The following is a 13064-nucleotide window of genomic DNA, read 5'->3' as shown; positions in this document are numbered from 1 at the left end:
GGCAGGGACAGCAATTTGAGAGACTTCAAGGCTGCCCTCCTGAACAGTTGGCTGAACACAAAACTTCTCGCAGGTGATAAATCACCCCGAGTGACTCAGAGACCTGAGAGGGACACCACAGATCCCCTCCGGATCACCCATGCTTCTGGACTGTCGGTGACACCTACCTATTTATTACTGATTGCCTTGTCAACCTATCCTGACCTGTTAGTTTCTTTCGGGGTGTCCTGTGCCCTCCCCTTTTATAAGAACCACTTCCCAGGGCCCTTGCCCCTATACATGAGGTAAAAAAGGCACACGTCAGCACCCCCACGTGACAGCAAAGGGCCCGGGTGACTTGGCCCCTGGCACGTGTAGAAGAGGTTAGTGCTGGCGTCCCCCTGCAGAGAACCCCACCACCTCCCGAGGGTAATATGCAGCAGACAGAGATCTTTGGAGGCAACCCCCTCAGTCACCTGTGTGCCAAGGACCCTCATACCGTCCGCTGCCCCTGCCTGGGAGACGTCATCTCCCTGAGAAGGTAGTGAGGGACAGGCTCAAGTTGAGTAGAAACCTCAAAGCCGGGTACTTCCCACCTGTGCTGGAGCTGAATGCTGTTCTCACAGCTGGTGCCACATGGGGCAGCATCAGTGCCCGGCGGCCAGGCAATGACACGAGGACCACACCCTGTCATTGCATCTGTGATCATCAAGAGTCAGAGTCTTGCCCCCTGGAGACTTTGGGTACAATACTTAAAAAAAAAATCACAAAAGGCTGGTAGGTTGTCCCGGTTGTGAATCAAAAGAAGTCCATTCACTTAGATTTGCTAAATCATTTATTTAAAAGCCAGGTTACTTCTCTTAAACTTGAGACAAAAACAGGACAATTGGGGTTTCCGAAGGCCAAGGTCAATTCTTACCATTCAGCATGGAGGGAAGATGTGCTCAGAAGGTGCAGGTGCGTTTTGACTCGCTCACCACGTCTGCAAGTTTTGCCAGGGCGGCACCAAGGGGGCTGGGAGGGTGCGCAGCTCTAAGCTAGGACCACCGCGCTGCACGTGGCCGAGGGCAGGCCTGGTGCCCTGTGTGTCCTGCCCCGGGCAGCCTGCCGGGACCATCCCCCCCCCCCCCCCCCCCCCCCCTGCTGCCCCTTGCCCGGCTGCCGCAGTGCGCGGAGTGGTTCCTTGTGTTAAGTGCACCTGAATTACTGTGGCACAGTCATGTCATGGTCCCCCTCTCTCCTGCCACCTGCAGAAGTATTCAAGCAGGCCCTCCGGAACTTCACTGCTTCAAGGAGTAAAAGCTGACCCATGCATAGGAAAGTCCAGCAGTCACCACTTGTCTCGTCCCCTGCTCAGTCCGGGACCCACTAGGATTTAGGTGTGGACCAAACAGGGTGCAGAGCCGCCTTCACCTGCAACGGGGGCGCCTGTTCTAGCCCCGGAGACGTCACGCGCGTGCATTACACCCAAAGCTGCGTTTCCGGCTTGCTGGGAGGCCGGACTTTGCTAAAACGAAACAATTCCCTTCGGAAGAGGGGCGGACAGGGCTACTCACAGCTGGTGTCCCAACGCTGGCTGGCTGGCTGGGCAACACCGGGAGGGACAGGGACGAGGTGGCCGGCCAAGGCCCTGCAGGCTGCAGGCTGGGGAGGAGTTCAGGAGGCTTCCTCCGGGCTGCCGGCGCCCAGCTGTTCCGAGGCTGCTTCTGATGCACCGGAAGTGCTTCCTAAGCAGACCGAGCGAGGGATAGCTCGCTCCAGGTGGCTCCCCTCGGGCCTCCCAATGGGAATCCGGTGCTGCTCAGGCTTCTAACAAATGACTGACACACCTGGTTGGGGACTCCTAGGCCGCTCGCCCGGCACCGTGTGGGCCGCTAGGTGGCGCTGCGGCGCCGCGAGAACCGGGCTCGGTTTAGCGTTCCCAGAGGTGGCAGCTCTGCACTGAGCGGGACCTGCCCACGTGGCATTCCCCGCGTGCGGGACCCGGGGTCACTCCCGCGCTGGGCTCACTGGCCGTCTGCAGGCTGTCAGCAGAGCCTTTAACGGAGGGATCGCTCGCTGGGAGTCGCCTGGGGGATGACAAAGGGTATTCCACCTCCCTCGTGCCCCGCCCACCCTTCCCCCGCGCCCGGACCACGCTGCACACTCCTGGGTGCGGTTCGGGGGTGCTGCCCAAGGTTCAAGCCCTGTGGCTTGGTGCGCCATGTGGCGGACCGACACGAGATGGTACAGGGGTCTTGCAGCCAGATACTTCTGGGAAACCAGCAGCGGCTCCCTTGCCCTTGTGTCCTGGGGTCACGGGTGTCCGCTGGGGAAATGCCAAGGCTGGGCCTTGTCTTCTTCCCCAGGCAGCACACCTCCCAGCATGATCACCAAATCATGGCATCGTGGTGTCTGAGAGTTAAGGCCACTGGATTGAATCTGTGTCCTGTGCAAGAAAGTGCGTCCTTCTTCAGGGGGGGATGGGGGAGAAAGGGGCCAGCTGCACACCGTCCTGCCTGACAAACGCGCCCATGGAGGGAAATGCTGGGCTAAGGTGCGCGTGGTGCAAGGCAGTTTGGCCATACTGGCGCCCAAGTGCTCTGGTTGATGAGCAGCTTTATGCCCATGGCTGGTGGAAAACTTGGTAGGAAGACTTCTCTGCCCAAACGCAAGCCAAGTCTGGAAAGAGTGGGAGGTGGGAGCAACAGAGAATCCTAAGTGAGGGCTCCGGGTTCCCTGGTTGAGGTGCTAGTCCTTGGAATGAGGCTTTCCACCTAAAGGCTGAAGGAAAATGGGGCATTACAACATCTGGCTACAGGGGAAACAGGAGGACACTAAAGAAGCAAAGGGCAGGATCTGAAACTCTCTGTGGGGCACTGCCAAGCTTGGGGACGTGGCCAGGAGTGACGACGATTCTAGAGAACACGCCGTGCATGCTGGAAGCCATAGACAGAATTTATTAGAGTTTGCAGAAGCATGAGATAATGTACCACAAAATAGTTGGATTTTACAACATGTAGTAGGAGGTTGTCAACATACAGTGTTGTCAGCAAAAATGGGATGCAGAGTTTCACATTTTTTTAAAGGCGATGGATGACCTCTATGCTTGTTCTTAGAATAAAAACAGAGGGGGCCAGCACAGACAGCCTGCTTTGCAGTTGTGTGTTAGAATCTAAATCTAGTATCACAATTGTAAGAAACTATAAGAAAACTATTAGAAAAATAGAACATCAAACAAGCAAAAAAATATTATACAATTTACATAATAAGAAACACAATTCTTTTAGTAACGACTCCACATTCAGTAGAAGAAAAAAGTTTACTGGAGAAACCACAGCTCTTCAGGTTTGATAATAAACCAGCCCTCACCAGGATCATGACCCTCTGTGTTTCTTTAGACCCATCGACGCTGAAAGGCACAACTTAAGCAGGAAACGTATTTTAAATACATATATTACAACTCCTCAAATGGGAAAATAAGTCCCAAACTTAAAAAAAGTTTGTCATCAAGAAACCCAAAAATCATATACCTTGTTAATAATTTAACAAAGTCAAGCATGTCTTCCTGACACTGTGGGACATCCTCATACCCTGAGAAATTCAATTTGGACCTCACAGCCAAGGTCTTTATTTCACGTGGGTTTTTCAGCCGGCAGTTCAACACACTTACAGGATGATCCAGGAGGGTCCCTGGAGAATTGTGCCCTGAGACCCTTGGCTGGGTCGCGTCCCTCTTGAAAGAGAAACAATGGGCAAATAAAGACTCTGGATTATAGTGATGACGATAGTATCAAAGTCAGTTGGCTTTTTTTTTTTTTTTGCCTTAACAACCCAAAAGGCATCATAACTCTGATGATGAAATACGGAGTGTAGCCTCTTGCACCACTGAATCAATAAAGCATTTCATTACCAAACAAAAGTCCACAAGAGTCAGAAAAAATGTCTCTCTCAGTCTCCCTAAGGAGCCTCACTTACAATGCTGTCGTTATGATGGCAAACATGTATCTTAAATTATACATAACAATTATATGTAACACATATTTAGTTCCATCTGCTGGAAAGTCTGTAACAGTTCCGTGCACTAGCACACAAGCGTCGCACACCTATGCCCGGCCGAGCGTGGGCTTGCCTGGAAACACTCCTCCATCCGTTCAGCTCCTAGGTGACGGGGCCTGGCCCAGAAAGCCCTCGCTCCCGTCTCAGGGAGCCGGTTCTGGAAAGCCGACACAGCAATCAGCCCCTACTAGAGGTGTAAAAGCGGGACACGAGAACCCAGAAGATGGGTCCTAGCACAGAGCCAGCAGGCCTCCACCCACGGCAGGGCCCCTGCCATGCCCACGAGCCCACTTCCAGTCTGGGTGGGGCCTTCATGAGTCACGCCCACACACAGCCACGGAGCCCAGCCTCTGCCCTGGGACTGTGCTAGTGTTGGGCCAGGGGCCATCCTGTGCGGACTGCATACTCAGTCACTTCAAAACTGCCGCTCCGTGGCAAGGATGCAGGGGCGGGGAAAGAGCAGAGCCCAGGTCACGTCCACGGCCAGGCAGGAAGCCACACCAACAAGGGTCAGGCACCTCCCCAGGTGTGCACACAGGCTGCACCAAAGGTGCAGAAGGGATCACGGCAGGGCCTCAGGAGCTCGGGAGGGTGAGGCCCCCACGGCGGTGCGGTCACCTGTGGACACGTGGCAGGCAGGAGGCCTGTGACACCTGGACCACAGCACCAGTACCCAGGGAGCAGGAGGCTCATCTCCTGACGGACGACTCAGTGGAGCAAACCCGCAAGTCAGGAAGCCGAGAAGCTCTGACGACAGCATCAATTCCGCAGTCTTTTCCCAACAGCCCGGGACAGATGGCCCTGTCACTCCCTGCTCTTGGCTTGCCAGAACAAATGGGGCCCAAAGTTGGGCTGAGGGGGTATAAGTGGTGGGTGGGCTGAGGGGTGGGCGGGGCCCACTCTCCGGCTGCAAGTCCTCCTGGAAGGGGGCTCAGCACCCCCCCATGGCCTCACTGGTGACCCCAGCACCCCTCACTCCTCAGCAGAGGTCCTGGGGCTCCGTGGTTCGCTTGTGAGTCTTCGTGGGGTCAGGAAAACCTGTAGGGCGGGGGGACTATGGGAGGCAGAAAGGGGTGCTTACGTAACACAAATGGGTCTTTCCAATGTGGGTATTCGGGGCTGGGTCACAGATAAAAGCAGACACGACATCCCAGAAGGGCGTCTCTAGAAGTGTGGGATTTCTGATTATGTAGGAAAATAGTGGCCATGCCATGAAACAGAGACTCAGTCTTGCTTGGTGGGGGGCCAACTGCCGGGCACTTCTGGTGGTTATTTCTTGCGTGTGTGTGTGTGTGTGTGTGTGTGTGTGTGTGTGTGTGTGTGTCCTTGGGAAGGAACGAAGGCTGGGCTGGGAAAAAGCCCGTCCACACCGGGGAGGCTCACCCCCCACAGCGCTCCTTCCATCACCGTTCTCACGACAGAAGAGGAAAACAACCGCACACACACTAAAAGCACGGTCATCACGCGGACTATTTAGCCGTGTCGCCCTCAGGCGTCCTGTCCTACGCCGGAGGCTGGCGGCCCCAACGGGAGGGAGCGCAGCTTCTCACTGCCGAGCCGGCCAGCCTTCCTGAGACGCCTTCCGGCCGTGGGGTGAGGGAGAGGGACCCCCCGCCGGCAGGCCCTCACCCCGCGGCGCCGTCAGCTATCCGCAAACACACCCCTCAGCTGGCAGAACGATGCGCGTTGCCGGCTCACATGTCACCGGCACACACACACTGTTGTGTGCTGTCTTGCACAGAAATTTCAGTCAGGAGAAGAAATTAAAGCAAGGACAAATTTTTTCTCTCCCCTCCACCTTTCTTGGACACTCTATTTCCCTGGAGTTCTCTTTGTCTATGTGGAAAAATAAGAGATGAATGAATCAAGCAAATATAGAGCTAACAAACCCTAAAAGACAGCAAGACAACCAAAACCCCATCAAAATAAGTTAATATTTATCAAAATAGTGTACAGCACCAATCTACATAAATTTAAATATCTTTCTTTGGAAACCTATACTCTGGGCTCTTATGCTCTGCCCTCTGTAACACTCACAAATGATAATTGAGAATAAAGCTTCCGACAAGGTGGTCAATGGGGGCCTGGCGCAGAGGCCACCTGCCAGCCCCCCACCGACCGACCCTGCCATTTGGCCATTTCCTGAATCCTTGCAATTCTCGCCAAGAACTCACTGAGGGAGATCAGACAAGTGCCATCAACTTATCAGGCTTTGTTCTGCCATATTTGTGTCGAAGGCCAGAGGGGGAAGAAATGGGAGCCTGGGCTTTGAAAGCAGCATTTACACTTTCTGGGGTATTCACATGCCGTGTCCCTCACCTCCCATCAACATGGGGCGTCTCGGTCTCCTGAGCAGCACTCTAACGGGAAGGAAGATTTGATCAGTGTTCTCGCCTCCACAGGCTCCTATCTGCAAGGAGCATGTGAGCCGTAAGTGCTCCTGCAGGGGAGGGAGCACGCTGTGTGCAGGGCCCCGCGCTGGCTCTCCACCTCACAGCCTGTGGAGGCGGGAGGTCCGGGGCAGCACAAACCCATATGCAAACCTGCAGCGTTTGGACCAGATACATGACAGGGACAGCAACATGACTCCAGATTCTCAGGTGTGGACCCCACACCAAGGAAATATTTGGCCATTTTCCAAGTTAATACTAAGCGCCAACTTAATTTGGAGTGATTCACGGATGCTAACCGGAGGACTCGGCTTGATTATATGTAAGAGAGGGGCCAGAAGCAGCTGCGGGGACCGGCCACCATCACCTCGGGAGGAGTGGACACCTGCCTTGAGAACCTGGCCAGACTCCAGAAGTGGACCGCCTGCGGCAGAGGGCGGGACTCAGCAAAGACCCGCAGGAAGCAGTGTTCTCAGCTCAGCTGACCTGAGGCCAGTCCCGCGCAAATGCAGTGTCACGTTCCAGTTACTCACGGGGACACGCCGCCATCCCCGAGATACCGGAAGCAGCAAGAATGGGTGGCGGAGAGAGTACTCGGGAGGAGGCCCCAGGCGTGAGGGGCAGGGCCAGGCATCCCTTGGTTCCCCTGCCCAGGGCCCACAGCGGCGCCCCCTTCTGGTCGGCGACGGAGACACCCACCCTCAGTACCACCAGCGCAGGGGGCAGGGTGCTGTCAGCTGTCCAGACAGAGCCCCTGCCTGAAAGGGGGGGTGGGAGAGGGTTCCCGCTCCCAATGACCCCTTCTGGAAGCACAGAGGACAGCAGTGGGCAAAGGAACCCAGTCTTGCTTTTCCTTTTTAAGTGTACGGCTGTCCTCTGGCTCTAGGGGGCAGAACGGCTGGGGACACACTGTTTGGGTCACTCATGTGGCGAGTGCAGCGGGCTTCGGGGTTGAGCTGGGAGACTGGCACTGACAGTCTGGAGTGTGCACATGTTCAATGCCAGGACGGTCCTTGGGAGGGAGGCCTGGGCTCCCCAGGCAGCAAGGAAAGGTGACTGCCATTCTGCCCGAGGCCGCAGCAGTGTGGCACCAGGCTGGCGAGGGTGGGAGCAGCTTTCTTTGCTCAGAGGGATGTCAGGAGACACAGTAGAAGCCACAGCCGAGCGGCCCCAGCCGGGAGCTGTCGGGGGGACTGGGACCCAGTGCACCTGCCAAAGAGCTAGTCTGGGCGAGACACACGAGCTGTGGGCCGAGGCTGCATTTCAAGTAGTTGCACCTTCTGCTGCGTTGGGGCTTTGTGGATGTGGGGGGGTCCTGATATGTTGGTGGAGAGAGCGCGGTGCTCCGGGGCTTCTGCAGGCATCCCTCAGGGCTGCTGCCACCTCTGGGGGCGGGGCTGCCTGTCACTTGCAATGGTCCAAATTGCCATCAGGAGTCCTTGCCTGGTCAGCGGCCAGGGACGCCTCCTCGCTGTGCCACAAACCATAGCCGAAGTAGATGACGAAGCCTGTGGGCCGAGAGCGGAGACCGGGTGTGAGCAGAGCAGGCAGGGCTCGGGGCAGCGGGGAGACAGCCCTGGGTGAGTCACACGGCCCCACAGGGTGGCCTCGCAGTGCTGCCTGACCGAGGCTGCACCCACAACAAGCGGCCTTGGGGGCCAAATCTGTGGATCTGAAGAAACACAGGCCCTTCTACTACCGGCAGCCCAGGTGTCCGCCTTGCCTTGACCTGCAGCAAAGGCGCACTCCCAGGGCAGCATCACACTGGGGCAGCTCCTGAATAGGGGGGGTGCTGGGCGGGGTCCCGGGAGGGGTGCTGGTCCCTCAGCTTCATCCACTGGCCACCTAGTTGGTGCCCTGTGGCCACTGGAGGGGACAGGACGGATACTCCAGCAGTCATACCGTTTCCTGCAAGGGTAGGACTTCGACGGGCACAGCGCCCCCCAGGTTATTCGCGTGGCCTCCACGGCCCCACTGCCTCTGTTTTCTCAGTCCGTTCCTTCCAGTGTCGGGGACTCCAAAGGTCTGCAGTAGGGCCCAGAGATCTGAGCTTCTAACTACCCATCTGAGGACTGTGGCCCATGTGGCCCTGAGGCCACCTTTGTGCCAGAGACACAAGGAGAGCAGGCCTTGAAGGAAGGGCTCAGCCACCAAAAGCCCTGGAAAGAAGCTAGCGGCTTAAAGCACACCCCAGGAGCTCACGTCTGGGATGCAGGAATGAGCAGCTCACCCAGAGTCCAAAGGAAGGTACACCGAGCACATAGCACTGCACACACTGAACTCGTTCTCACAGACTGGCTCTCTGGGGACCGTCTGTCTAAGCGGCCTCAGACTACACTGTACACACCACGTGGGGCCCACAGAGCGCGACTGCAAGGTGGCAGCTGCCTGCCCCTAAGTGCGGTGGCCCAGGGATGAGGGCTTTGGCAGAAACACAGGCCTGGAGTCACTGCCCTTGCCAGAGACACTGAGTGAGCAGCGAGGCCAGCTCCCCGGGCATCAGCACTGAGAATCGAGTCTGAGTCCATTTCCCGACGTCCCTAGTGCCGGGTACTCAGGGAGGGGACGGGCCACGGTCAGTCCACAACAGGGCCAGCAACCAAACAGTGACCCCCCCCCAAGCCTCCCGCAGACCCCACCAACATGCGCAGCCACATGGGCCAGTGGGCAGGTAGTGGCCGGGCTAGGGGAGGCGCGGTCCAGGCTTTCTCGGGTCAGGGCAGCGGAGTTGGCGCTTTGTCAACAGCAAATTCACAGCCTCGCTCTTGTTACCTTCAACTTTCGCCCAATGACATAGCGAGTTCAGGCAAGAGCTATTAATATGAAAAGTATCTAAAAGGGAGGGGAGGACCCACAACCTGCTAGGAGTTCCTTACTGAGAGAAAACCGCTGACAACACGTTTGCGCTGCTCTGAAATCTGATGTGAGGGAGGTTCAATGACAAGAGGCACCCAGCCAAGTTACAAGAAAGATGACTGAGCAGCACAGCACCCGCTCTGGGGACTGGGGTGGGGGGGGGGGCGAAGTGGGGTGGGGGGCCGTCACAGTGAAATCCAAGACCTCGCGTACCTATCAGCATCCACACTGCGAACCGAACCCACGTGCCTTGGTCCAGCTGCATCATGAGATAGACGTTCACGAAGATGCTCAGGACGGGAAGCACTGGCAAGAAGGGCACCTGCAAAGACACCGGGTGACACCGTCAGGTCTGCAGGGAGAGGAGTGCATGGGGACAGCGCCCTTTCAGGCATTTAGCAAAACTACCTAGGAAAAGACGGTGTCCCCGAGAGTCCGATGGACTGTGCTCTTTATCTGGGGAGGAGGAAGCGAACACACCCCAACCCACATGCATCGGCACAGACACCCCCACATACGGGCACGGTGGGTAGGAGTTTGGTTCCAAGCTACTAAGTGCCAAGGTGAGCTCTGTTCTAAGTTTCCCCTCTTTCTATTCTCCTGCTAAAGAAGGGGCTAGAAGAGGGACTCCAACAGTGGGCTGCTTTATTATCTGTGTCACCTTCAAGGCTTGGCAATGCGATGTGATCCACCCAGACAGACACATATGAAAGGCCCCGCGAGGAGGCGTGCTGGGACACCTGAGGGCCAGGGCAGGGCCACGTGCCTTCTTCCAGGACCGGCCCCCCTCAGTGTCTCATGTTCTCGGAGGCTGGCCGGCAAGCCCGTCCCTCCAGCGACCCCGGCCTGGCAGAGCCCACATGGGGCACAGGAGTGTGGCGGTCTGCAGCACCCACACGGGAGGCTCCCGAGGGGCCCCCTGGACAGAGCTGCTCACCTTAAAGGAGAGCTTGGTCTTGCTCTCAGGCTGCCTCCAGATGATGACTGTCACCACTGAGCAGAGAAGCGCAGATATGGTGAGCATAAGGATTGGCCACAAGTCCCCTTTTGTCAGCGCCTCCTTTCCAAGCACGGCCACAATGCAGAAGGTGAGGATCAGAATTGCTAAAAGGGAGACACAGAGAGGGGTGATTCAATCTTGTTTCAAATGCCACAGATACCCTCAGTTTTCCCCAACGCCTATGGAGAGGGAGGCTGTACCTCGGCCCCATTTACTACCAGTAGGGCAGAATGACTGACCTCACGGCCCAGCAGCAACACCTAGGCTTATCCCTTCCGGCCCCGGCCTCCCCCACCAGCAACGAGGAGCCATACAATGCCAACAAGCAAGACCCCAAAGACCTTAGGGGGAAGGGCAGGCTCTTACCTATGAGGCTGGTTGAAATGTTCACAATCAGCCCGGAGGATTTAGAAGGCTCCATATTTCTGGGTGAAAGTATGGTTTTCAAGGAAAATCTCTCTGCTTCTGGTAAAAAGCCTGTCTGGGAATCACTGGTGCTCACCAACTCATTCTGGTCCACTGGGTCTAGCTCATCGGTGGTTCTGGCCATCTGGTATACCATGTTAGGCTGCTCTGGCTGATAGCTGTAAAGAAATGCAGTGCATGACCCCCATAGTGTGCCTTAAACAGGAAAGAGGACACAGACCAACTCAAGTTCTTAGTCAGCTTCAGGGGTAAGCTGCCCAGGGCACAAAGCACAAATGGGAAGATCATGGTCAGAATGATGCATTCTCTGGCAAAGCAGATACAGAGGACGGGACCTGAGTCCTGGCCTCCTGTTCCCACTTCTGGGTCACGCCCTCCTTGGTGTCTCTGATTTGAGGCACTTTGACCTTCCCCATGAACCAGCCCAGACGAATGTCCTGATGTGGTTTCTCTTGCTCTGAGAAGCAGCACCGGCCCTTGGGTGCTTGAGATATTGGGCCACTTCCAACAGCACCCTGGCTGACGGGAGCCAAAAGTCAACACGGAAATAGAAAGCAGTAACGTTAGGGTCCTATTTGGTCCAAAGAACCAGAGAAATGTGTCTGCAGGCTGACAGATTTGAGAAATTCTGTTTGGGAGACTTAATTAGATCAGTTTATTTTAAAACTCCAAATGCCTTAGAAGAAATAACTTTATGGAGCCAGCTACAGGACTGAGCCTGTGGCCTGATTTCTAAGACACAAGCTTCCTGCAAGAAAAGCCTTCATTTTAAATAAGGCTCCTTATCTTCCACTCAAAATGAACAGAGCTCAAATCATTTCTACCAGCTATGAAAAACAGAGTGCTTTCTGAATTATTTTGCATATAATCTAAGAGTGAGCATAAAGATACTTAACCAGTTTTTCCCTGATTCACTTATGTTAACACCAGTCAATTAAGAATGTGAGGGCACCTCGGAAAAGATGCCAATGTTGAGCCCTTAGGAAGGAATAAATGGGCAGAAAACTAGCAAACTAGTTTTAGCTGATTCTACACAGCTGCTACTGAGGCTCGACTCAAGTCTGACATACACTAGATGCTAAGCACGTTAGAAATGGAATTAACAATCTTCAAGTATTCTAGGTGACCAGCACTGAGAGTCCCCATGACTGTGTAGTCCCATGATAAAGGGACTCCTGGTAGTGAGAAAGAGCAAGGGAAACTGGAGCCCAGGGGTGTGCTTTGAGAAGGGGGCACTGGGGCAGCTGGGAACAGGACACCAAGCCCAGGCCCCGCTGATGCCATCCACGGGGCTGGTCTGGACGACACAAGGCTAAAACAGCCAGAACTTGGAAAGTCACTGAATACCAACCTTGGCCACACCATGCCATCTACAGCAGCTCATTTGTCCAGTGGCAGGAAGGCTGCCTCAGAAGCATCACACTGACCTCAGCTTCACACAACTTGGATGCCCCCAGTTCCCACCATGACTAGTTCCCAGTGCCCTCCAAACTAAGAAACTGGGCCAAACTGGAACCATTACCCTAAGCCTGTAAAAATTCTGTTCCCTGGATCCAGGCCCAATGGTTGGGCTGAGAACCTGTCTCTATCCTCCCAGTGTCTCACCAGAAAAATGAGGGCACATGATAGGAAGAGGTGGGTCCCCTGACTCTTTCCAATGATGTTCTCTGTAACGACGCTTTCAACCACCAAATCCCACCCTCACCAGGAGAGTTCCCAAAGGAGCTATTAACAACCTAAAATTTACACTGTATAAACCATTAACTTGATCATTTAAAAGGCTAACAGGGTGTACCTCTCTATCACGGAACCCAGAAGAGCCATACATACCGTAAGACCAACACACAGGCAGCCACCAGAGAGTAAGCCAGGAGAGTGCCAATTGACATGAGATCCACCAGGTCCTTCAGGTCGAAGAGAAAGGCCATCACAGCTGGGGAGGAGACAAACATCAGGATCCATGGATGGCTTCCCACACGCTGATAGCCGGAACCCCACCCACCCGTGATCCAGGGCACACAGGGGATGCTCCTTTTACTTGCTTCCTCACCCCGGCCCTTGCCATGCAAAGACCCCGGAATATTGCTTAAAAGCAAGAAAAGCTCAGAATTAAATCACATACACAGTCCTCAGCAGACAGTAATAACAATTAACATTTATATAGAGTACTTGCACCAACATGACCTCTCTTGATCCTTATGGCAACTTTGCAAGCTGGCCCTACAGTACACATGGAGAAACTGAAGTCAAACATGTTGGGGGATTTATCTAAGGTCACACAGCCAGGAAGTGGGAAAGTCAGCATCTCAACTAGGTTCTTGTGGCTCTGAGTCCAGTGTGTCTTTCTCTATACCAAGCAGACTCACAGACAGTCA

General features: G+C 55.1%; 1 protein-coding gene across 1 annotated transcript in view; it reads right to left on the bottom strand.

The window, feature by feature from the left end:
• Nucleotides 1-2895: 2895 nt before the first annotated feature.
• The window catches only part of SLC7A1 (solute carrier family 7 member 1), a 67822-nt gene continuing 57653 nt past the window's right edge, over nucleotides 2896-13064 (bottom strand). The window contains exons 9-13 of the mRNA XM_029936895.1: nucleotides 12520-12622; nucleotides 10630-10847; nucleotides 10201-10367; nucleotides 9477-9585; nucleotides 2896-7915 (exon numbers count right to left, since the gene is read on the bottom strand). Of these exons, the coding sequence (XP_029792755.1) occupies nucleotides 7812-7915; nucleotides 9477-9585; nucleotides 10201-10367; nucleotides 10630-10847; nucleotides 12520-12622 (701 nt within the window). The 3' untranslated portion in view covers nucleotides 2896-7811. The remainder of the gene's footprint in view (nucleotides 7916-9476; nucleotides 9586-10200; nucleotides 10368-10629; nucleotides 10848-12519; nucleotides 12623-13064) is intronic.

The sequence above is a fragment of the Suricata suricatta genome, chromosome 4 (genome assembly GCF_006229205.1).
Source record: "Suricata suricatta isolate VVHF042 chromosome 4, meerkat_22Aug2017_6uvM2_HiC, whole genome shotgun sequence".
NCBI classification, from domain to species: domain Eukaryota; kingdom Metazoa; phylum Chordata; class Mammalia; order Carnivora; family Herpestidae; genus Suricata; species Suricata suricatta.
Note: the sequence above shows the minus strand (reverse complement) of the source record. Positions and strands in the feature narration are given on the sequence as shown.